Source organism: Ovis aries, chromosome 13, assembly GCF_016772045.2.
Source record: "Ovis aries strain OAR_USU_Benz2616 breed Rambouillet chromosome 13, ARS-UI_Ramb_v3.0, whole genome shotgun sequence".
Taxonomy (NCBI): domain Eukaryota; kingdom Metazoa; phylum Chordata; class Mammalia; order Artiodactyla; family Bovidae; genus Ovis; species Ovis aries.
Window position 1 is genome coordinate 70055182 of NC_056066.1, and position 25984 is coordinate 70081165.

General features: G+C 47.2%; 1 protein-coding gene across 9 annotated transcripts in view; it reads right to left on the minus strand.

Moving 5' to 3' along the window:
- The window catches only part of CHD6 (chromodomain helicase DNA binding protein 6), a 203739-nt gene that overhangs the window by 42817 nt on the left and 134938 nt on the right, over positions 1-25984 (minus strand). For all 9 annotated transcript variants that reach the window (XM_060397044.1, XM_060397041.1, XM_027977203.2 and 6 more), the window contains 7 exons: positions 24250-24445; positions 10105-10269; positions 8232-8411; positions 7063-7173; positions 4915-5117; positions 4037-4236; positions 3239-3398 (listed from right to left, as the gene is read on the minus strand). In XM_060397044.1, the coding sequence (XP_060253027.1) occupies positions 3239-3398; positions 4037-4236; positions 4915-5117; positions 7063-7173; positions 8232-8411; positions 10105-10269; positions 24250-24445 (1215 nt within the window). The remainder of the gene's footprint in view (positions 1-3238; positions 3399-4036; positions 4237-4914; positions 5118-7062; positions 7174-8231; positions 8412-10104; positions 10270-24249; positions 24446-25984) is intronic.

Below are 25984 nucleotides of genomic sequence, written 5' to 3' on the forward strand. Positions count from 1 at the left end.
AGGAGATCTTCCCGACCCAGGGATCAAACTCATGTCTCTCGTGTCTCCTGCGTGTCTCCTGTATTGGCAGGTGCATTCTTTACCACTGTGCCACCTGGGAAGCCTGTAACACCCTTAACTTTAGCCAAATGAAACCTAGTAATATTTTGGCAATGGCAACCCACTCCAGTACTCTTGCCTGGAAAATCCCATGGACGGAGGAGCCTGGTAGGCTGCAGTCCATGGGGTCTCGAAGAGTCAGACACATCTGAGTGACTTCACTTTCATGCATTGGAGAAGGAAATGGCAATCCACTCTGGTGTTCTTGCTTGGAGAATCCCAGGGACAGGGGAGCCTGGCGGCCTGCCGTCTATGGGGTCGCATAGAGTTGGACACGACTGAAGTGACTTAGCAGCAGCATTGCCTTTTTCCTTTTTCTAAAAATGACTGTTCTCTCGATATGAAGTGTGTTTTGCACAAATGCACAGCTTGATGAATCTTCACATACTGACTGCACATGTATATCCAGGATCCAGATCAGGAACCAGAACATCTCCCCACAAGGTCCCCTGGTGTTCCCTTCCGGTCACTTTACCCACCCCTGAACACATCATCACTGTCTTGACTTCTTTTTTAAGTTCTTCTGATAACAACGTCATGCACTCTCAGTACTATCAGGATACTAACAGCAAACAGTAGTTTGAGTACCCACTATGTGCCAGCATGTGTTAGCTCACTTGATCCTCAAATCAATGCTAGGAGGTAGGAACTATTATAAAGGAAATCAACCATGAATATTCACTAGAAGGAGTGACATTGAAGCTAAAGCTCCAATACTTTGGCCACCTGATGTCAAGAGCTGACTCACTGGAAAAGACCCTGATGCTGGGAAAGACTGAAGGCAGGAGGAGAAGAGGGTGGCAGAGGTTGAGATGGTTGAATGGCATCATTCACTCGGGCTTGAGTTTGAGCAAACCCTAGTAGATAGTGGAGAACAGGGAAGCCTGGCGAGCTGCAGTTTATGGGGTCACAAAGAGTGGGACATGACTTAGCAACCAAACAACAAGGAACTACTATCCTTATTTTTAAAATAGTTCACCTGCAGGTAAGTAATGGGGCCAGGATTGAAGTCCAGGCAGTCCTGACTCCAGAGCCTGTCTTTACCCTTATCTGAAATTGGTGGTGTGGTAGTTTAGCCGCTAAGTTGTGTCTGACTCTTACGACCCCATGGACTGTAGCCTGCCAGGCTTCTCTGTCCATGAGATTTCCCAGGTAAAAGCAGTAAAGTGAGTTGCCATTTCCTTCTCCAGGGCATCTTCCCAACCCAGGAACTGAACCTGGGTTTCCTGCATTGGCAGGAGAATTCTTTACCACTGAGCCACCCAGGAAGCTCATCTGATATAGGGGCGGCAGTAAATTTACTAGTGAAAGAGCCCACAATTCTAGAAGCTCACAGGCCAGCTATGTTGAAGCAATCCTGCCTGGTCTCTGAGACCAGGACCTCATGAGAGAACCAGAATCCAAGAGCAGAGGGAGAACAATTCAAGGAGGCAGGTTGTAGATTCGATACACAGGACAATGAGTTAGAATCATCTGGTAATTCAGTGGTAAACTCCCATCACTAGGAAGACTGGAATGGAGGCTGGAGGACTCCCTGTTGGGACACTGCCCACAAAACTCCCAGGCTACATGGGGGGCGCTGCAAGCACCCACCAGCTCTGAGTCTCTGGGCCTCACTGAGCCAGAACCGAGAGGCCAGTGGTCTCCACCAGATTCAGAAGAATAAACAGCAGTCAGCTTCTTCAAACCCAGAGGACTGCTTTACTGTTCTATTCTCTGATTCCTGGGGTAAGGCTTGCACTCAGGAGATAGTCGGAGCTGGTGGTAGAAATGTTGAGAATTTCTCCAAGGTTACAATTAGTTCTGCTCAGCATCTGTGATGACCCGTGCAGGTGTGAGGGAAGTTCTATGTCAACTTCTCCAGCTTAGCCTGCTTCCAACACTCCAGATCCCCATCTGCAGCTGGGGACAGGGCAGCCAAGTGTTGCTGCTGTAACTTAATAAGGCAAAACCGGAGTCGGTCCTTGGCTTTGCTCTTCGTCATTTAACGAATGTAACGATTCTGATATGGAGACAAGCACCACTGTTCTCCCAGTCCATAAGGCTCACAACCGTGGCGTTACCGGCTTTTCATGTCCCTCATCGCACATGGTGATTGTTTCTCCTTTAGTCACACCTCTCATAGTTGACACTTTCTCCCTGGTTCTACAGTCAGCATCCTAATCTAGGTCATCACGGTCAACATTTATGATGACAGAACTCTTGAATTGGCCATTCAGCTCCAGGTAAGCACCTACTCCATCTTGCAAATTGTTACCAGATTATTTTTCTGCCCAAATACCATTTTTTCAATCATGTCTGACTTGTTCAAGAAACATGGCTGCTTAATATTAATACTGACTACAGACTCCTCAGGAGCCTGGGGCACCAGATCTCCCATCCATCTAGGAGTCCTTGTCCCCGCCAGCCTCCTTTCTGTGTATCCACGTGCAAACCTGTCACTGTTCGTGGCTGGTGCCCTCACTCCCCACAACAAAACTTCACAAGGACAGGTTCATTTTCTATCACTTGTTTCCTTTATCTCCGCCTGCCCCACCCTAGCTGTTAGCCCTGGGATATACAGAATGCTATCTCAGATGTGTGTCCATCACACACCAGGAGGCCATGGATGTCGCAGCAGGTGGGAAGAGGAGAACCTGGCACAGCGAGGGGGCAGCTGAGCGTGGTGGCCGCCAAGGCCAGTCTCTGTTCTCGCTAACGTGCCCGTGGCGATGGAGGGAGGGAAAGCAGTGCAATCACCAGGGTCCTCAGTGGATCTTGAGAGTCACGTCAGAAGATTCTGTATGAACTCCGGTGGTGAGAGAGGCCAGGTTCCAGAAGAGAAGAGAGATGGTTAAAGGAGGTAGAGAGGGGACCTTCCTGGTGGTTCAGTGGCTAACACTCCTGTGGCTTGACTTTGATCCCTGGTTGGGAAACTAGATCCCACATGCCACAGCTAAGCAACTAAATATCCCACATGTCCACACTGAAGATCAAAGATCCTGGTATAGCTAAATATTTTTTTCAAAAAAAAAAAGGAAAAAAGAGAGCTTTCAGTGTGAATGAACCCTGAGCCAGCTTCCAGCATAGAGCTGCCTGCCTTTCTGACCTTGCATGGTGGTCTAGGGGCACCGAGTGACCAGGGGTGAGGGGCACTCACTTGTTGCAGTGCTGTTTGAGGTGCTTCTTGTAGCCGTCGTCATGTAAGACCACCTCGGGGTTGCAGGTGGCCAGCCAGTCTGCATTCTTTAACTCTGGGAGCAGCAGCTGGTTCTTCGTCTTCTTCCCCTTCCTCCCTCTGGGGACCGGAGCGGACAAGCCTGAGACAGAAAGGCAGGGAGGTGAGCCAAGGTGCCTTCAATGTGGTTGTTGGAACAAAGCTGGGCTAGGGCGGCAGTGGGGCTGCACATGGTGGCCCTGGATGAAGGACCCTGCTCCTCAGCCCCCAGGCACGGATGGTGAGGGAGCACCCAGTCCCCTACTCAGTGAACCCTTGGTCCATTCAGTCAGTTAGGAAGAATCTACCAAGTACCCTGTAGGATCAAGGAAGGTACAGCCGAACCTGTGTCCTTGGGGACCCCACCACCCAGCTGGGGAAAAGGAACACTGAACCTGAAGATGAGAAGGCGAGTGAGCTGTGGCTCAGCACAGGGAAGGAGCAGCCCCAGGAAACACAGAGAGGTGGAACTGGGGTGGGGCATGCCTTGGGTCACAGGAGGAGATGCTGTGACCCTGAGGGCAGAGAGCAGGAGCGGAGAACTTCAAGAGAGCCCAGCCACACTTAAAACATCCCAGGTAACATGGATGAGAGGGAAGGAGAATGGAAATGAACAAAAATCAGCATCCTTTCCCACCGGTGGTATTCTGAAATACACCTGAGGAGAGAGAGAAGTCCCCAAAGCACAGCGACACGGACCAGCATGGAAGAGGGAGGGAAGGACACGCTGCCACCCCGCACCTGAGTGGTTCTGGAGCGTCTGGGCCTGCCCGTCTTTGGTGGGTGTGATCAGCTCCCAGATGAAGCTCTTGATCTTCTCGTCCCCTTTGTAGTGCTTGACACAGTACACCAGCAGGGCCCGGCAGATCATCTCCATGTCTTTCTCGTTCAGATGCCACTTGAACCGCCCGTGCGTCAGGATGTCCTTCCACCGGCCCCAGCTGAGAGCGGACCCCCAGAAGGGCGTTAGAGGGAGGAAGGGGCAGCCGTGCCCTCGACACGGCAGGGCACACAGGAGCCAAGTGCGTGTCTTGACCCCTGGTGGGGCCCTGAGGGCTTTGTCTCCTGAAAAACCTCGGAGGCCTGCACACTGCAGTCCAGCAAATGCCACTGAGGGGACCTCGACACTGGACAGAGAGCTTCATACGGCCGCTATAATGTTAAGAAGGGAGGAATGACAGTATCTGGAGTGCGGAATAAATTTGGAATTAAGACAGAGTCCAGGTGCAGTACTGAAAGCGATGGGGAGCTCCCAGAAGCTAAACCCTCGGCTTCTACCAGCGCCAGAGCCCGGCATGCATCATGCGGTAATGCTAACATCTGCTGCACTGATTCCTGTACGTCCTTGGGGGGGAAAGGCCGGAAATCAGTACCAGGTGGCAAATGAGTCCCAGAGATGCGTTGTGACAAACACATGAGAGAATCACGGCACGTCTGTAAAATGGCGGCAGAGCGTACCGGCTGAGGGGCCCTCGGGCAGAAAGCTCAGTTCTCTCTTCCTATAACAGACCCTCCCTCCGCCCAGACCCCAGAGGAGAAGGGAGAGCCACGCTGGACACATCTCGACTGAACAGAAGAGGGGGAAATGACGAGGGCGAAGAGGCGAAGCCGACACCCACCCGAAGATGAGCAGGTTCTTCTCCACCCGGAAGCACTCGGCCCGCAGGTAGCGCCTGGTTTTGTCATTGAGGCGCCGGGACCTTGTGGGCCTCTCGTCAGAGTCGCTGTCCAGCTCCGAAAACTCCATGAGCTCGTCCTCCTCGAAAGAGTTGTAGTGTTTGGTCTGCTTCCGCACGCGCGGGCGGTCGAGCACCAGGCTCTCCTGGAGGCAGAGGGGACGGCTGGGGAGAAAGGCCCTGGTCTCCCTGCGCCATACTGGCGGACCCTGCTGCCGCTCCTCAGGACTGCGCGGGGAGGAACCACACCCCTGTCTCGACCCCCAGCAGGAAAGGCCCTTTCCAGCACACCTGCCGGGTCCACGGCAGGCAGAGGGGACTTGTTGAGGCTGGCCTGTCCCCCCCGCCTCCCTCCAGGGCTGGCCGCCACCATCTGCTGGTTCTGCAGTCTTTCTAACAAGGGCGAGGCCCCCAGCACGGGAGTGGCTGCCTGGGGCACCCCGGCTGTTCTGCCCAGCACGCGGAGGCGGCTCTGGAGACAGGAGTCGGAGAATTCCATATGCTAGGCAACTTTCTGAAGACACATATTAGTGCTGCTTCCTTTTGTGCCTTCCACTGGCACCACTAAACTTTTGTCTTTCATGGAAGAAAGAAACGCACCCACTCGGTGGCTCCCTTGGCCACAACCGTGACCACTTCTCTAGCCTCTATCATTTTATGCTTCTCACCCCCTCCGCCTAGGCCTCCTGCGGAAGCTCGGCTACTAGGCCTCCTGCGGAAGCTCGGCTACTAGGCCTCCTGCGGAAGCTCGGCTACTAGGCCTCCTGCGGAAGCTCGGCTACTAGGCCTCCTGCGGAAGCTCGGCTACTAGGCCTCCTGCGGAAGCTCGGCTACTAGGCCTCCTGCGGAAGCTCGGCTACTAGGCCTCCTGCGGAAGCTCGGCTACTAGGCCTCCTGCGGAAGCTCGGCTACTAGGCCTCCTGCGGAAGCTCGGCTACTAGGCCTCCTGCGGAAGCTCGGCTACTAGGCCTCCTGCGGAAGCTCGGCTAAGCTCCTGCACACCCATCTATGCGGCCTGGATATCGCCTCTGCTTCAACCATCTTCCCTTCCTCCTGGATGCTCCAACCGCTTCTGACTGTCTCAGGCCAAGGCCTTTTCTTCCCCCTCTTGCCCACCGCCCTGTACACAAGTCACTTCCTGACCATGACACTGGACAACACTAGAAAGAGGTTACTAAGGGGATAGCAGAATCCTCCTGTTAGGAGAAGAGGCCGGACTAAGCAACCTCTGGCCATCCCACTGAAGAACTGGCAAGGCTGGATGCTGGTTACTGAATCCAAAGGGTGTAAGCAGGGACTGTCTGCTGGGTCTGTGAGCCCGGGAGACTTCAACACGCATCTGAGGACAAGGGCAGACAGTGACCTGTGCTCAATCCCAAGGGAGGTGATGGGGTCAGAGATGGAGAGTAGGGCAGCTGACACTTCTGGGAGCCTTGCAGCCAGCTGGGGGCAGCTGCCTTCACAGTGTTACCTCCAGCTCTGCAAACTGGGTGCCACCAGCTCCTTTGTCCACATGTCTCTCTTTTCTCACTCTCTCAGTGAGGTCAAGTACCTTGCCCCAAATACAGACAGTGGATGGCAGAGCCAGTATTCAAACCCTGGTTTTATTCCAAGGCCATTCTCTTCCTCATGTTCAGAAACAGAAAAACTCAAAGATACTGAAAGAATGGAGGGGAACCTAATACACTTTTCTACATCATGCTTTTTTCCACTGTTTGTCAGAGGTAAAATTCCTTGCATAGGAAGTGCTGAAATAGAGGAAAACAGTCACGTGCCAGGGACAGGATATTGGCTTGGGTCACGGGGCTGATTTTGATCTGTTTGGTTAGTTCCAGTTCTAAGTGAATTTCTACTAAAATTGGAAATTCCAGTTTTAATAGAATTTCCCAGGTGCCCATTAGGTCATTTTAAATACAGTTAACATTTCTCAAGCTCTGTCTATGTGGCAAGCATGTTTTAAGTACATTACATGTAGCATCTCATTAAATACTAAGGCTCAGGAGTGAATCATGGTTTGACCTGGTAGGAGTTTATGGCCCTATGAGATATCTGTGAAACGTTCAATGAAATAAAATATTCTCAATGCTGTACCTTCTCACTCTTTGCTTCAGTGTCCAGTTCAGCTATTTTAGCCCACTTCTGCCAAAAGTTTGGGTCATCTAAGGAAATATCCGTTCTGTTTCCTGAAGCCACAAAGCTAGCCTGTGAAGAAGAAAGAACCAATAAACCATATCTGAACACAATCAATAAAACACCCTGTGTTCTCCAATGCACCACAGACACAAGTATATGCTCCATCTGCATTCAAAATCAAAACCTCTAACAGAGCTGCCAAAATGTTAAGTGGAAATCTCAAAGCTATTCTTTTAAAATTTTATTTCAAACATTGGGCGAGGAAATTATAATTTCAACCTACAGGATCATTTTTTGTAACTTAAACTCAGTGGGAGACAATGGCAAGCATATGTCTAGCTGCCCGTGAAAGGGTTGATTCTTACAACTTCCCTGGACATGGTTTCTCTTTCAGTTCACCAGGTCCCAAGTGTCCATGCTGGGACAGGCCCTGGCTGGGCAGTATGAGGTCTGCAAAGATGAGTTATGCCTCTTAAGTGCAAAATGTCCCTGGAAAAGCCCTCCCCCTATAAGTCACTAGACTGGTGATTTACAGAACAGGTCACAAAGCTCAGAGAGCCTGTGGCGAGGGAACCCCAGAGGGATCTGTAAGCGGTTTGGTTAAGTTGAATTCTAAACTTAACCCAGTGACCTGATGAGCAGAGGAAAGAGGCACCTAGGCTAGAAGCTGGGAATCTTGGATAAACACTCTCTCAAGTCTCATGAAATGAACAGAATACTTGCTTGAGTTTGAGGAATGGGGTGTTCACTGGAATTTCAACTCTCTGACATTGACCAGGGAGTATCCTATAAGGGAACTGAGAGGACCAATCGAGGATTCTGGAGCAATCTTTGTGCATAATGAGGAGTGCAAATTGCAAGCCCAAGTGTCCTCCCTGCCCACTGAAGATCAGCCAAGGATTTGAAGGGGTGAGTTCTTTTATAGCTTCTGACCCATCATTCAAACCTCTTCTAAGAATCTGCATCTTCAGAGTGGCACACAGAATAGGCATATAGCCAGAAAATCTCAACAGTTTACAATTAGAGAAGTAGGAGCCCAGCCGATGAGGGTCAAAGTATAAAGACCTTCCTTGTCACTGCCCTGCCCCGCCCCGCCCCACGTGGACGCTGCAGAGAAGGCCCTATACCTTGGCGAAAGTGGATCCTTTCCCCTCAGACTGGATGGTGATGGTATGTGTCCTCCTCTGCAGGATCTGGTCTATGTCTTCTTCACAGAACTTGGAGCCTTCGTCCTCTTCATCCATCAAGGCGCCGTAGGCACCTTTCCGGAGCAAGTCCTCTACCTCCATCTTTGAGAGCTGCTGTACCTGGATGGGTCACCAAAGGCTACTCACAAAGTGGGAAATGCACAGGAGGAAAACAGCCTCAACTCTGACCTTCAGGACTCAGCACACAGTTCCTCCACTCATTGCTCATGTCAGAAGAATAAAGACATGGACAACGAGCTTTAGAAAATGAAAACCCAGATAGATAAAGACATGCAGGAGAATGATGGGGAGGGCGGGCAGATGATCCTCTACAGGGCGCCCTGGAATAAAACCCAGCCCAGGAACCAACAGCCCTAACATTCCTCAGGATGTTGGTTATTATCAAATGTCACAAACTGTTAAAACTAGGCACCACCGGAGAGAATATGTTTAAGGTTTATTTTATGTTTTAGTTTGAGTCTGTATCTTTAAAAACCTCCAGATGGACCAAACTGAGCTAAAGAATAATGATTTATTCATTATTAAATAAAAACAATAGTATTGGAAATGATGTCATTTCTTAACTAAAGAGAGGATCCCATGCCAAGTGTGATCTGCTCAATTGCTTGCTGAAAACAGGAAATGGGAGTTCAAAACACCCTTTCCTGGTTCTAATTAAGAATCTGGTTCTCTTTATATCAGTCACAGGAGGGAATTCCATGACTCCCAGCGCTGTACCATGAAGTATTATACTTAGCAGCATATGCATAGCGAAGAGGATACAGAACATCTGGACGAAAGGACAGCTCACTTAGAGGGCCAGAGATTAAGGAGAGATATTCTGCTTTGTTTTCCTGGACTTTACTGCAACCCAAGAATCTTTGCAGCAATTTTTATCCCCTCCAGAGGTGGGAAAAAAGATTCTATTCACTGCTATGTTTCAAGCTGATTGATAATTTATTCATTCATTTCTTCATTGACCGTGATGCACTGAACGTCTTTAATATGCCAAGTACTCTAAGGGGTGCTGGGTATGGAATAGCTCACCTTCAGGGAGCTCCAAGTTTGCAGTATCAGATAAAGCATGGTGACAGTAGATAATTTGTAGAGCCGAGAGGGTTAAGATTGACTCATTTCCAAAGGGCAATGTTAAAAGTCTATTCATGGGGTGGGTGGGAGGGAGGCTCAATGGGGAGGGCATATATGTATACATATAGTTGAGTCACGTTGTTACACAGCAGAAACCAACACAGCATTGTAAAGCAATCATCCTTCAATTAAAAAATAAAAATATAAATTAAAAAAATAGAAGTTTTTTTTACTGAAATGTTATCCAATGTCGGGCAATCCTACCACCTAACTGCTCCTATGGATTCCCTTATCCTCTAGAGATGCAGAGATTCACCCTCTATAATCCTCTATTCCAGGGGATTGACTGTCAAAGGTGTGTGCGTGTGTGTGTGCTCAGTCGTGTCCAACTCTTTGTTACCCCATCGACTGTAGCCCGCCAGGCTCCTCTGTCCATGGAATTCTCCAGGCAAGAATACTGGAGTGGGTTGCTATTTCCTTCTCCAGGTGATAGTCCCAACTCAGGGATCGAACCTGTGTTTCTTGCGTGTTCTGCATTGGCAGGCAGATTCTTTACCACCATGCCACCCGAAAAGCCCCCAAAGATGTGTGGCCTGACTCAATTTAGTGAAAGGGAACCTTACAACAGCCGTAGGAGTACAGGCTTCTGGCAGGTGGGGGTGGAGGGGTCTGGGCTGCATGACAACCCCATCTCCGGGCCTAAGAGCAGCCCCGGCATACTCACGCCATTCGTGCTGCCCTTCCGGTTGATGTCCTGAAGGACAGCCTTGTCCAGGCCCAGCTTCAGGCTGGCCTTGTCGAACATTTCCCGCTCGTAGGAGTTCCGCGTGATGAGGCGATACACCTTCACGGCTTTACTCTGGCCTATCCTGTGACACCGGGCCTGAGCCTGGGGAGGAACGAGGGGCACACGCGTCAGGGCACCAGACAGGACGGTGTCAGCCCAAGGGATGGGGAAATGATGCTATGTTCCACGGGGTGTGAGTGGCTGGCTCTCAGAGGTGGGAATCACGGGACTGACTGTGGAGCAGAGCTCACCCCAGTGCCAGCCATCCCTTCCAGAGCGCTCCTTTCACCTCCCGTTATTTATGGGGTGACCCTCGTGTGCTGGGATACAGTGCCGAGAGGGACCTGGCTTCCTCCCTCCCTAGCCTGTGGTCTGCGTGCAGGCACCCGGTCCCCGGAGGCTGCCCTGCTCTCTGGGGAAATGTGCCATTCAGAGCCAGCAGCCCCGCTTGCTAAGTTGTTTTCATTTTACCATTGAAATTTTCACACATAAGACAAAAGCAGAGAAAAGTACAAGGACCTCTTGTGGTCATTCTTATTTCACGTCTCTGCTATGCCTTGATCCTCTAAGATTATTACGGATATCATTTCATCTTCACATATTCTAATACGTATTTCTAAATATAAGGACTCTTGTAAGATATATTACCATGGGTATACTTCAGAAAATCAACACTGTGTACTATCTAGCCAGTGTTCCTATTTCCCTGCTTATCTCATATATATGTTTTTAAGTTCACTTGTTTGGATCAAGATTCAAACGAAGCCCATGTGTTAAAACTGGTTGATGTATTTCAAGTCTCTTTTAATCTACAGATACTCCCTGCCTGTATTCTCTCCTTTTATAAAATGCAGCTTCTTTGCTGAAGGGACCAAACACCTCTCCTGTAGTTTCTCACGGTCTGTATTCTGCCACCTGTGGTTTGGCTGCTTTATTGAACAGATTTTTCTGTTCCCTTCACTTCCTCTAAGCTGGAGCTATACCTTGAGACTTGATGAGGTTAAGATGTTACCTTTGGCAAGTGTATTTCACAGGTGGTGTATAAATTTCCATCAAAAGGTATATGATGTCTGGTTTGTCTTTCTTTCGAAGCTGATGCTCACTGCCCAGATTCATTATATCATTAGGGGTTACAATTCCCCTCTCTGATTTTTTTGGTGACCCTGATGTACAGTTCATAAAGGAGAGACAAGCTAAATGTCTGGCTCTTTCTCTTCATATTTAATCAGTTTCCAAATGAACACCCTCCAGAAGTGACTAACAAGGTCTTTGTAATTAGTTTTTTAAGTAATACAATGAAAGTATGCATTTAAATAATACATGTGCTATTTTTTTTTCTTTACTGCATTTACTGCTGTTATTATTCTTAATGCTGTTCAAATATGGCCTGTGGGAACCTCTTCGTTGGCTCCTGGCTTTCTGAGGAAGACTAGAAAAAATTCTGATATTGTATTTGGAGGCATCAGTATAAACTCACAGTTGGGGTATGCTGTGTGTAAAGAAAAAGATATGGATATGTTCATATGTTACGTCAAAGATGAGCAGTCTCTGACAGCTCCCTTGCTTTCTGGTATGATAACATGTTCCATGCTCCCACTGCATATTTCTTGCCTAAACCCAGATTCAGCCCTCTTTTCAAGGAGTCCAAGAGCCTCTTTTGCTCTAGTGGCCGTGAGACAACAGTCTGGATGCTCGCTGCCACTTGCTTGCTTGGTCATTGGTACTGGGTCTACTCAGTGGGCAAAAGTACAAGTGTTTGTGTGTGTGTAGTGTGTATGATCACGTGCACACATAAGACCAAACGCATCATGAAATCATACTGACAACTTTTAATTCCAGTTTGGGACTATGGGATTTTATCTTCCTTAACCACACATCTTTTTAACTATGCTGAAAAGCTCAGTTCTCAACCATGCCAATATCACTACCTATTTGATCTATCCCACAATATATACCAGAAAAACTGATATCAGAAAAATAGCATCATCATGATCCCTTCTCCCAAAAACGCAATTACCGAAAACAATGTAAGACTTATTGCCCTCCCACTCTAGGCCATATCTCATTAAGTATGTACAGTCAAACTGCAGTGTTTTATACACATACTTGCAAATAGGTTTCTTTTTTACAGTGTCAAGATTGGCAATTCTAGAACACTTTCTGTGTAATCTAGGGTTGAGCGAATTAGTGAATATACTGAGGGTAAGAGGAGTCAGGCTTTTCATTGCTGACAAAGGAAGTTACAAACATGGAAAGAAGAAAAACTAGAAAACCTCTCTGTGGTGTCAGACTGGATTTGGAGGTTATCAGTATTGTCACAGTTAGGTGTGCAGGTGTGTGTACATAGTCACACATATACAGACAGAGAAACAGACATAAATGTGTATTTGTTTATATGTTTAGGTAGACACATGCATGTTTATACACACATATACATATTAAGGCATCGTATGTATTATGTGTATCTGGATTCCCTTTGTGTGTGTGTATTCTGGCTCTGTCCACTGAGAGGGCCTGGGCACAATGGCATCCTAGTAGCAAAGAACATACCTAACTCTCAGATCTTGGTTTCTAAATTCCATTCTCCATAAGAAGAACAAGGCCTATCAGAGAAGTGCTTAATTCTAGGGCCAGGGTAGGCAGTCTGAAACAGATCACTATGCCAGAATGTGAGGAAGAACTCAAAGGATGATGGAGACACATCAAAATAATACCTGAAAGTTGAAGAGGCTTCCACTGGCTGGGTCTAGGACTAACTCAACATCAAAATAAATAAAATGATGGACTATAACCCACTGAACAGAAGAAGAATCCATGAGTACATACTGACATAAACAAGCTAACGGGAGAAAAGGGAAGACTCTTCCATGGAGTAGAAAGTCACTAACAAATGTAGAATGACTGTTAGAAAATCAACACTTTGCCACCATCACAGTGATGACTGATCCAGGCAAAAAGGATCAATGGAAACTAAAGCCACTGGGTGAAACTCTGATGAGGAAGAGTATATTTACATACTCTCAAAGCATCTCTCCAAAGTTCCTTATTAATTTCAGAGGGAAATGAGCAACTTCACAGTGGAGAAATCCAGCAGACGCCACTAACCGAGCTCAAAGTGCTGATTATCGACAAATGAACGTTGTGTTCCTGTAGACGTGACACCCTGAGAACGACCTATCACTGAGAGGGGTATCACTGAACCCGGGCCCAGTCCTGAGGAAATGCAAACACAGAACAAGGGACCATCTGAAAAACATACAGCCTGCACTCACCAAAGACATCAAGGGGGTGGGAGAACGAGAAATATCAAGCAGCTGATCCACTAAAGGAGACGAAAGAGGTATGAGAACTGTAATGGGTGATCCTGGTTTGGATCCTGGGGAGGAACGCTGAGTTGGCCAAAATGCTCATGCAATTGTGCAAAAAAAAAAAAAAAAAAACAAAACAAAAAAACCCTGAACAAACTTTTTGGCCAACCTAATAGCTAGAAAGGATATTGAAAGAAATGATAAAATCTGAATATGCACGGTGGATTGGAGTTGTTGCTGTTTAGTCATTAAGTCGTGTGTAACTCTTTGTGACCTCACGGATTAATGTGGGGAGAAATGAAACAAACCCTAAATATCAAAAGCAAAATCAAACAGTTGAATCTAGCTGTATATGACATGGACAGCATAACCCCAAGAGAGAGATTACTTCAAGCGTTTGTATTTAACTTTTCAATACCTTCATTGTGATATAATTTCAGTTTACAACTCCAATATGCCCTTTATCCAGATTTACCATTTTCCCTCACTTACTGTACCATTTCTGCCCTAACTCTCTCCTGTCTCTCCGAGTACACACAAAGACATAAACACACGTGTGCACACACACAGGCCACTTTTTGTCTGAAACATTTGAGAGTAAGCTGTCCCAAGTGCTTTAGTCTTGCACACTAAAGTGTGCAAGGACAGTCTCCTATATAACCACAGTTCTCAGGATCAAGAAATAAGGATAGTGTCTCTACATTAATTTAACCATGTGAGAAAGAAAAAAATTAAACCAAGTAACTTTGGAAAATGGCATTTTGAGAACATACTTTAAGCCTAATGAAAACTTTGGTCCAATGAAAAGAAAATCCAGACAAGAGGGGATATGTGTGTAATTACAGCTGATTTACTCTGCTGTACAGTAGAAACTCAACACTGTGCAGCACCTATACTCCAATAAGAAAGAGTTAAAAAAAACCAAAACACTTTAGTCCGAGACTGCTGTTGTTTAGTCGCTAAGTCGTGTCTCTTTTGTGATCTCATGCATGGACTGAGGTCCTTCCAGCTCCTCTGTCCATGGGATTTCCCCAGAGTAGGGTACTGGAGGAAGAAAGCAATGGCACCCCACTCCAGTACTCTTGCCTGGAAAATCCCATGGATGGAGGAGCCTGGTAGGCTGCAGTCCATGGGGTCACTAAGAGTCGGACACGACTGAGCGACTTCCCTTTCACTTTTCGCTTTCATGCACTGGAGAAGGAAATGGCAACCCACTCTAGTGTTCTTGCCTGGAGAATCCCAGGGATGGGGGAGCCTGGTGGGCTGCCGTCTATGGGGTCGCGCAAAGTCGGACATGACTGAAGCGACTTAGCAGCAGCAGCAGGATACTGGAGTGGGCTGTCATCTCCTTCTCCAGGGGATCTTCCTGCTTCATGGATTGAATCTGTGTCTCCAGGGCATCTCCTGCATTGCAGGCGGACCCTTTACCACTGAGCCACTGGGGAAGCTTTCATAGAATACGGGTTAGTAATTCTGAAACTACTTGATCTATGCGTATACTAAGACCGAACAAGTGAGTAAAGGTATGGTATTATGATAATGAGACCAGGCTTCTCACAGCCAGAGAAAGGAGTTACAAATACGGAAGAGTCCAGAAGGCTACAAGGAGTCCTGTGGTGTTGGGACGGGGATCAGAAATCTCACGACAGATGAGCAGATACAGAAGGAATACAGGTGTGTGGTACACGTGCTTGTGTCAGCACGCACACCTGTGTTTCCTGGCTGGCTGCCTGGGGAGCCTAGAAGCAGTAACACTCCAGTAGTAGGGCGTGCTCAGTCACTTCAGTCGTGTCCGACTCTCTGCGACCCCGTGGACCGTGGCCTGCCGGGTTCCTCTGTCTGTGGGATTCTCCAGGCAAGAACACTGGAGTGGGTTGCCATTTCCTTCTCCAGTGGATGTTTCAGACCCAGGGATGGAACCCGAGTCTCCTGCATTACAGGCAGATTCTTTACCAACTGAGCCATGAGGGAAGCCCCACAAACTGACGGAACCATGTCTAAAGGATAGGAGCCAATCTAAAGGGGCTCCCAAAAGACCAAATCCAAACAGCAAAATAATGAGAGTAATGGATTCTAACCTGTAAGATAAAATAAATATTCAGGAATCCATACCGATGCAGGGGACAAACAACAGTTGCTCTTTACAGTTAAGAGTCCAATTCCGACTGCAGAAGGAATGACCAAAATAGAAAATTACCATTAGCCAAACACACCATGGTGTTAATTCCTGAAGGCAAGAACCACTGGTGGATGCTAAAGCTAACAGGCAGAAGCATGATAAGAAAACAATATTTATAGCATCTCAAAATATCTCCTCCCAAGAAACTGACTGTGTTTCAAGGTAAAAATAGTAACTTTACTGCGGAGAAACCTGGCAGACACCACCTCAACCAAGTAATGAAGCTTAACAATCATGAGTAGTAAGATGTATCGACATCACATACCCCCTGAGAAGGACATAACATCACTTCTGTGATATTCATGCCAAAAGTGCATAACCTCCAATCTGATCATGAGAGAAACGTCAGGCAAACCCAAAGTGAGAGACAATTCTACAAAACACGTGGTCAGTACCCTTCAAAAGTGTCAAGGGCATGAAAGATGAGGAAAGACAGGAGTTGTCACAGATTACAGGCGGCTAAGGAGTTGTAATTTCTAAAGGAAACGTGAGATCCTGAACTGGATCCCAGACCAGAAATAGGAACATTTGCAGAAAAATGAAGGAATCTGAATAGGGTCTACAGATCAGAGTATTGTACCGATGTTAATTTCCTGTTAATAATTACACTATGGTCATGCGTGCTGCGTGCTGAAGTCACGCAGTCGAGTCTGCTTCTTTGCAACTCCATGACTGTAGACTTTCAGGCTCCTCTGTCCATGGGATTTCCCAGGTAAGAATGCTGGAGTGGGCTGCCATTTCCTTCTCCGGGGGATCTTCCCAACCCAGGGATCAAACCTCCATCTCCTGCTTGGCACGTGGATTCTTTACCACTGAGCCACGTGGGAAATGGGTATGGTTATACAAAATGATAGCATTAAGGGAAGCTGGGCAAAGGCTCTTAGAATGTTGCACTATCTTGCACTTTTTACTTAAAATGACTTCAGAATAAAAAGTTTTTAAGAGATTTTGTTCTATAATGGTATATTTAGGATGGTTCCAAAGTTGAATATACAAAAAGGCATTTTCAGAAAAACTAGTTTCTATACATCACTTCTCTGTTCTCTCACCCTGACCCCCTCCCCCAATAGGTAACCATTTAAAATGAAGGCTTTTGTTTACCTCTCCATGGCAGGGAAGGCAGGACAGATAGACAGACATCCAGCCTTTTTAGATAAAGGCTGGCATACTATATTTTTTCTACCTTATGTTTTTTTCAGCCAACAATATCTTTAGGAGATGACTCCAGAGCAGTGTGCAGAGATACTTCCCATTCTCTTATTAGAGCTGAGTATATTATCTTAGTCAATAAGTCTCCTACGGATGGACAACTAAGTTGTTTAGTTTTTGGCTATTACAATTAGTTCCCACACCTTCTTTCACTGTCTTTAGTGGAAGTAAATCTTTATTATTATTAGGAGGAAATCTGATGGCCAGCTCTGGTAAATAAAGGACATGATCAAGTTAAGTAATATGCTTTTATGGATTATGGAGACTATAAAGTAGTAGTAATATGTGGTTCCTGCCAAAGCAGGAGATGCAGGTTCAATCCCTAGGTTGGGAAGATCCTTTGGAGGAGGAAATGGCAACCCACTCCAGTGTCTCGCCTGGAAAATTCCATGGACAGAGGAGCCTGGCGGGCTATATCCACAGGGTCACAAAGAGTTGGACATGATTGAGAGACTAAACAGCAACAATATGTGGTCATTAAGTACTGGCATTGATTTTCTTATTTTTTTGGTTCATCTGGTATTGAGGGAAAACTGCAATAGGGAGTTTCAGAAATGTTATGAGCAAAGGTCTAACAGAGCTGCAGACATCACCAATTTATGACCTTCTTAGAACCAACATCCCCATTGGTCCTTGCTACCAGCATCGTGACTCTTACACAAGGGCAGCCACGTCTTTGGCTGAGACCATTTCCAGCCCCCCAGGGTCAGCCAGGTCATACGGTTCTGAACAAGGACATGTAACAGCAGTCAACCTTGACTAGCTGGAAAAGTTCTGGATGCTCTTCTGAAAAAAAGCATCACACCTTCCTTCCTTATTTTCCCTACCCGGGGTTTGAAGTGTCCATCCTGGAACCAAGAACGTGTAAACCACACTCATGGAGGCTGATAGAGCAGCGAGACAGAGGAACCCAGGACTCTCCAGTCAGCATGAAGCCACCTGACTAGTCCTGGCATATCTATCTCTGGAGTCCTTGCCAATTAAAAAACACACCTCTGCTGGGGGTACAGGGGTGGGGGCGGGCAGGAGGTGCTGTCACAAGTAGCTGGATGGTACCAAGAGACAAAGATGACTTACTTACAGGGTGAATTCTGTCCCATTTAAGAGCCTGTCATTTCACAATTCAATCTCATATACTCCTTATTTTCCTTATCAGAACTCACACATACACACACACACACACACACACACAACTTGGTAGAGAGAGGAACATTCAGAACTAAGGTAGCAACTGAGATGAAGTCCAAACGAAACACATTAGCAAAGGTATAAACACAGAACCTCTGCTGGAGTCAGGGCCCCTGTCCCAGGCGGTGGTGCTACCCTTTTACCCCACAACCTCCACCCAGGGAAATCAGAGCTCCAGTGCTCTCTGCATGATTTGAGAGCTCGTAGGTTGTTCTCTACTTTTTAATACCAAGAGCTTCCAAGAAACATACGAGACAAGTAGTCATGTTCAGAAAAATTTTAAACGGGTACAGATCCCAATGACTGCGATGGGAAGACAGAGGGAGTCTCAGATTTCCAACTGATTCCAGCTCTCAATTCACGGTGGTTAAAGGTCCAAGTCTAGAACCTTGTATCACGTCTCTACAATCACATGAAAATTCGAAGGTCGATATGAAGAATCAGGCATGCTGTTCATTCTTCTCTTGATCCTTATACTACTTCTTCAAATGATTAGCTCTATGACATTTTAAAGGCATGTTTTAAAAAATACTTTAAAATACTACTTGCACCTTAAAGAAAATTTACATCATCAGAGAGGTTAAAAGAATTTCCCAGAGTGTCCTCTAACTCAAGCACTGTGAGCATGCTGGGATACTCTGCCAGTTCATGACATGCGAATTCCATCTCAAACCCAGTGGTTTGACATTTCTCCTGGTACTCTGTAGTCCGTGTCTGCGGGCCACCTACTCATCAGAGGAGGACTCAGGGGCTCTCAGTGTAGTATGAACCAGGGCCCCAGGAAGCTGCCTCCCTTCAGCCATCTCCTTTGCAGGCCTACTTTGGAATCTGATTCCATTCCTCCAGGAATAGATTCCTGGGGGAAAGGCACATTCCCTCTGACAACGGAAACATCTCTGGGGAAGAGCGCAGGTATCGGCCCACCATGCTGTGTTTCCACTGTGTGGTTCTGAAGCCCTGCATGCTTCTGCCTCCCCAGGGCCTGGCCTCATGTGGAGCACTCCTAAACGTGTCCCCTGGTCAGGCAAGAGCTGGCTGAGGACAGGAAGGAGAGGTGAGCGAAAAGCCTGGGAAAAGGGAGCTTTGGGACAGCAGAAAAGAGGGGCAGGGAGTGAGATGGAGAGTACACTGAAGAGAGGGGCAGGAGAGACCTCAAAGGAGCTTGACTCACTTTCTCGGGGACTCACGCTCTGCCGTGAGCACCCCACCTGTGTCAGGCGTGCCGCCGGAGCTCCCTCCACTCTAAGTGGCCACACATCTTGTCCCCTCTGTCTGGAACATTCTTCCTACTGATTTTGTATCCTAAGATTCCCACTCCCATCATTCAGATCTCCCCCAAGATGTCACCTTCTTGAAGAAGGCTTCCTAGGCTACCCTCGAAATCAGGGTACCCAACCCCCATCATTCATGTCCTCTTACCCTGTGCTGTCTCTGTGCATTGCTGTCTGGGGCTATATGACTTATTCTTCCCTGTTTATTGTCTGCTGTGCTGTCTCTGTGTATTGCTGTCTGGGGCTATATGACTTACTCTTCCCTGTTTATTGTCTGCTTCCCCCACTAAGTCGAAGGCTCCAAGAGAGCACACGCCACGGGTCTTGCTCATTGCTGTGTATTTGACAGTTTAAACATGTCCGGCACATTCTGGCACATCTCAGCATTCAGCAGTCACTGAGCACCTGGGCCATATAACAGAGCAGTCACAAAGTCTTCCTTTCTTCTAGCAAAGAAAAGTAAACTCGATGGAGTTCACGCACACTATCAGTATCAAGAGGTGGTGCCAGCAGAGGCAACGGCCACGGGGACGAGCCCCTCTCCCCACTCAGAGCAGAGAGTCAGGTCCCCGCTCCTCTGGCTGGGTTCCCTCCTCCCTTCCAAACCCTCTGCAGAGGCCACATCACCTGTGGTTGTGCTCTCGGCCAGGATGCCTGCACCCAGGCTTCCTGAATTCCCCCTTTTAGGGCCTCATCCACAGGAAGGACGGGACCTGGGCCACGTTACCACTGTTATCGTGCGGCCTCTGCAAGGGTGGCACGTGCCCTCAGAGCTGGAGTGGTGCTGGCTTTTTAAAACATATATATTTCTCCAGCAAGTCCTAAAACACATATATTTCTCTAGTTCAATCCCCAAAGCACAGAAAGCTCCAGCAAAAAGATCAGAAGGCTGAATGAATGAACTTTCAATAATCGTTAATGAAAAAACACTAGAAAAGGCAACACTGCGCTGACTTGGGCTGAGTTTTCAGACAGTGCAGCTCTGTTTCACGGCCATGGACGCTGGCTTGTCTGCAGCCCTGCCCTGGGGACTCGGGCTGACTTCAGCTGAGCCCAATTGTCACCCCTGCTCCCGCCCCATCCCAACCTGGTCGGCTTCCTTGTCGAGGCTCAGAGGGGGTCTGCCTAGGATCAGTGGAGAAGCCGTGTCCTAGCAGTCCCTGCCTCCCCACACTGCTCTGACTCTGGAGAAGCACGGATTGCACCAGATCTGCCCAGGCTGTTTGAGACCACAGTGAGCACTGAAATTCACTATCTGAACCTGACCTCTGGAGCTACACTAAAATTTCACTAGCATAGAAGGTAAGACCATGTTCATATGGGACTCTTTTTTCATGGTCCTGACGTTTTTATTGGGTAGAACATGCTTCAATCCACTCGTAAAGGAATGTTCTATGTCACACCCATTTTCTAAGAAGAATAATGATCATCTTCAATCAGGGTAGGAATTGTGGCTCTTCAATAACCGTGAAGAACTACACATGACCAAAAACTTTCACTCATATACGGAAAATGTCAGAATACGGGCATATGTGTGAACGACTGTGTATGTTGATGTGACCTAACTGGCTAGCAAGGGCAGTACCCGGGAACGGTCAGGTTGAGTTTTCTGCTCTGTTAGGGACAGGAATGCATTTCACCAATGTTCACAGCTGATTTAGCTGCAGTCCTGTGAACCACATGCTGGTCTCGGCACCCCAGTCTCCAGACTTTGTCTTCTACATCACATTCCCAGCACGTGGATGAAGGGTAAACGCCAGGGAGACTGTGCTGAATGTGCATGGTTTTGGGGGGGCATTGTCTCGGCCCTTGTACTCCCCTCCCCATGCCAGGCAAGCCGAGAACACCCTGCTCCATCTCTGGGGGGCAACTCAGAACAGCCCACCGTAACCACAGACCCAGTTCCCTGCCCTAAAATTACTCTATGTATCCCAATTCTTTCATTTTTACCTAGTCTGATCAGATGTCTCAAAAACAAAGGAAAGTTCCCCCCTTGGTTACAAAACTGTAACTAAAAATAATCCCAAAGGCAGTCAGTCTGGGAGACCACAAGTTGAGGAATTCCAGCTCTAACATGGACTTGGGGCTGTTCACTGACACCATCATTCATGATCTTCTGCACGTTCTTGGACAAGTGCCTGCCTGAATCACCCGGGCGCTCACAGCCCTTGTTTCTCCACCAAGGCTGAGTGTTAGAGGAGTTCAGAAGCTGACTCGGCATACGAAACCCTCACACAATCCAACTTCAGTCTGGACATCCCCACTAACTCCTTGACGCATCTCTTGCGACTCCCCCAGCAGTGGACACTAACAATGGCCATTCCAAAGCTGCTCCCTTCTCCCTTTGAGAGCCCTGCCCACCCCATCTGACCAGACAAATCCATCACTTCAGGGGGGACTGATCTACCTCCTTCAGGCCTAGACATTCTCACTCTTGCTCATTCCACTTTCTGGCACTGCACCATCTATGTCTAGATGCCTCTGGCTGTGGCCCATCTCTAAATGCCAGCCCTATGCTTTTAATTTTCCTTTTGCGAGTCCTTCAGGCATGCCCGGCTACCAGAGCCTCCAAATGGCCACCCATCACCTGCCCAGGTACCAAGCCTCATCGTCAGGTGAGCGCTGTGAAGGAGCACAGAGCTTTACAGCTGTTGAGAACTTACGACTTAAGGAACCGTCTGCTTTAGGGTTGGCAAACATCTTCTCTAAGAGTAAATATTTCAGATGCTTTGGGCTATGAGGGCCCTGTTGCAAGACTCAACTCTGCCACTGTAACATGAAAGCAATCAGAGATAATACAGACACAAACGGGTGGGGTTATACTCCACTCAGACCATTTTTAAAAACAGGCAGCTAGCCCAAGGCGGTAGTCTCCCGCCCCAATTAGGTTCCCACTGCTGACCTTGTCAAATACTGGTTTCTACTGATTTTTAGCACCGTGGTGTTGAGTATGTTAACTTCTTTAAAAATTGGTTATTCATTATATCTAGCAACTCTTTGGTTTTTTTTTTTTTTGGTGGCCTCGCAGCTTTGGTGGGATCTTTGTTTCCTCACCAGGGATGGAACCTGCACCCCCTGTGTTGGAAGCACAAAGTTATAATCACTGGACCTGCCAGGAAAGTTCAGCAACTCATCCTGGACCCAAATATCCCATCACTAGCAGAAAGGCCTGATGGTGAGCTGGTCATAGCTGCCGATTTTTCAAGTTAGATGTTGAATAATGTGCCACAAAATTTGTTTTAAGATCATTTTTTTTCCCCCTGAGTTTTATCCAGTTGTCACCAACACGATAATTCAGAGCACTGCTATTTTAACTAGGAGACTGTTTTCTTCCAAAAAAACGTTATTTGGAAACTCGTTAAATGAAAAAGATCGAACAGAGTGACTCTGTGTGACATGGTGGGCAGGGAAGAAGCCAGATGCCCATCACCTTAGCTCCCTTTCCCTGCATCCCTTCCCTGGCAGTACCCCCTAGGGCACCTCCTCAGTTTTGTGAAACAGCAGCCTTCAAACTTCTCCTATCAGTCACTCTTTTCAGTATCATGAAACAGGCTCTGAGGTCCCACCGTTCTCCCCACCACAAACTCACACTCTGATTATCAGCAGATGTTCCAGGAGCCAATACACACGTGGGATGAAGTGTGTCATTAATGGTAATGAATGGAACTCTGGGATCTAAAATGATCAGGATCTTTTGGACTGACTTATTGTGCAATCTAGTTAAAATGTCTTTTTTTTTTTAACTTTCCAACAGGGTTGATAAGGAATTCTGAACCAGAAGGATCAGCTCTCTCATTTTCTTGTTTGTTTACATTTGCTTTTAAAATGCATTAACTCCAACTCTTGCAAAAATCTTTTAAAGCCAGTCATTTTTTAAAACCAAACATTATTCAGTTTGGTTAAAACTAACAAATTTAATCTTCAAATACAGTTAAGTCCCCTACAGGTGACCCTTCAGGTGGTAAGCTTTCAAGGATGCGAACATGCGTCTGGTTCCAGCAAGGCCCAGAACCTGAGTGAAGCTGCAGCTGCCCTCCGCCCCCTCCTGTTGACGACCCTTCAGCTCTGCCATCTCGCACCTCCTCTGCCTCCTCCGGTCGGTAATTATTCTCGCCTGTCTGCGCGATGCCAACCCCGGCTGGCCAGCTGTTGTACTGTGCTGCTGTACTTTTCAAGGCACTGCAGAGTCAGATAAAAAATGCTTCCTCTGTTTTTGTGCTAGTTTGTTTTTATTAGCTATTATTTGTGTGAAAAGTTATTATAAACCTATTGCATCACAGTACTATATAGCTGAATGTGTTAGTTGGGTACCTGTGGTCACTCTGCTGGACTTAAACGAACAAATCGGACTTACAAATGCGCTCTTGGAAGGGAACTCATTCATAGGTAGTAGGCGACCCATACTTAACTGGCCACACTGACTCTAATGTGCTACATTAAGTGGGGAGCAAGGAACTAATGTGGATGCCTCAGTCACCCCAGCCACACCAGGGAACCTTCCCACACCTCTGGGTCATCTTCCTGTACTGTAAACGACATACAACTACCTCACAACCAAAGTGAGTGCAAATGCCGGAATCAATCCATATGTCAAGAATTAGAAAATTGCTCAAGCTTAGTTTCTTTCTTTATATGTCTGATAATAACAATGAAGAATAGCTCTACTCTACATTTTGGAAGCTACCACTGCAAAATACCATTTGATTTATCATAAAAGAAAAAAAACCCACTCTGATTAGTGGGGAGGCTCGACATTTCCTTCTCCCTTAGTTGTACCCGCTGACGGAGGCCCTGAGCCTGCCATCCGGCCAATGCTGTAGCAGTAGCATGGAGCGTGGCAGACTCTCTCTGTAGCCAAGCCAGGCCCTGCCGTGAGGTTCTTAGATTCAGGGACACCTAAGGCAAACAGCAATCATCCTATGGTTACCTGCAAGTCATTTTGTGGGTTCCAGTCTGAATCAAATATGATGCAGGTATCAGCAGCTGTGAGATTGATCCCCAGGCCTCCCGCTCGGGTGCACAGAAGAAAGACAAAGCGGTCTGAGTCTGGCTTACAGAACCGGTCGATGGCTGCCTGGCGCAGGTTTCCCCGTACTCGCCCATCAATTCGCTCATAGGTGTATCTGAGGGGACCCAAACGAACGAAAGCCCAGGCGTTAATCATGACTTCAGTGGAGAACAGGCAACAACGCAGGAAGCTGGTGACTAACGGCCTTACACCCCTCACTTCTACATATGGACCCAGTGTCACAGTCTATAAAGAATCCCCCCATCTCTGTATGCAGCAGGGCAGACACCTGAAACCGTGCTGCAAAATGTCCCCCCCCCCTCTCAAAACAAACAGAAACCAAACCAAAACAAAAAACCAGCCACAGACTACAAAGGACTAGAGGAGCTGTGAACAAAATATCAATCCCCACTGCCTGGGCAAATTTACTCTCAGTGTTCCCAACTGTCTTGCACTGAATCTAATCATAAGACCGGGAAAGAAAAATAAAAGCCTCAACCATCTTTTAGTTGAGCATGTAGCATGGAATCAGAGTTAGAATCAGGCTCTATCTGCTTTTGGATGGACTGAGAATGGACAGGCTGTCTTGTTACGTCTCGGTTGGTCATTTCTACCCTAACAGTTCCTTAAGGTTCTAGAAGCAGAAAGCAACGTCTCCAAGTTTATAGCTGAAATCAGGGTCTTCTGGGCAGTATGTTGCCAAGCACATAGGGAGAAATTGCAAGAAAGGTTTCTGAGCTGAGTCAGGTTGGAAAGAAGCCAGAAGAATTTTTAGAGGAAAATAAAGTGAGGAAGTAAAACTGAAAGTTATTAAGAAGACACGTACCTGTGTGGAAAGTTAAGAAATAAAGGTGGACAGCATTGTGTAGGAGAAGAGAGTAATTACTTTGGGAGCCTAGAACCACCTTCAAAAAACCAGAAAGTACCTTTAGGATGAAGATCATGTAATTAGCATAGAATTAAAACAGTGCCAATCTGGGTAGCTGCTGAATCTTATCTTTTCTTATTTACCCCTTGACAACGGACAAATTAATATGAGGATGCTACCCTGGGCCCAATTTTGACCAACAAGTAAGAACTGGTTGGTAAAGTGTAAGTAATAGGAACCAAGTAAGAAAAGAATCAAGTTACCCTAGACTCCACCATAGCCAAGAACGTGAATCCTGATGAAAATCTCAGTAGCCCAGAATCTGCCAAACTAGATTGCTAAAAATCGAGATAAATGACTGGTAAGAGCTAAGGACAGATCCTCTAGGAGTAGACAGCTCTGGGTGGGGGTAGCTCTAGATAACTAAATTTGGCGATATAACCCTGCCTTCTTTGAAAGTGAAAGTGTCAGTCACCCAGTCATGTCTGACTCTGCGACCCCATGGACTATAGCCTGCCAGGCTCCGCTGTCCACAGGATTCTCCAGGCAAGAATACTGGAGTGGGTAGTAATTTCCTTCTCCAGGGGATCTTCCCAACTCAGCGATGGGACCTGGGTCTCCTGCATTGTAGGCATAATCTTTACCATCTGAGCCACCAGGGAAGAGGAAAATCCACATGAGAAATCACCCAAGGAAATACAGGGAGAGACACTGGACCAACTCAGGCTCAGAAGGGAAATGTACAAGGCAAAGAGCCAAGTCCAAAAAAACTGCCTTCCTTTCACA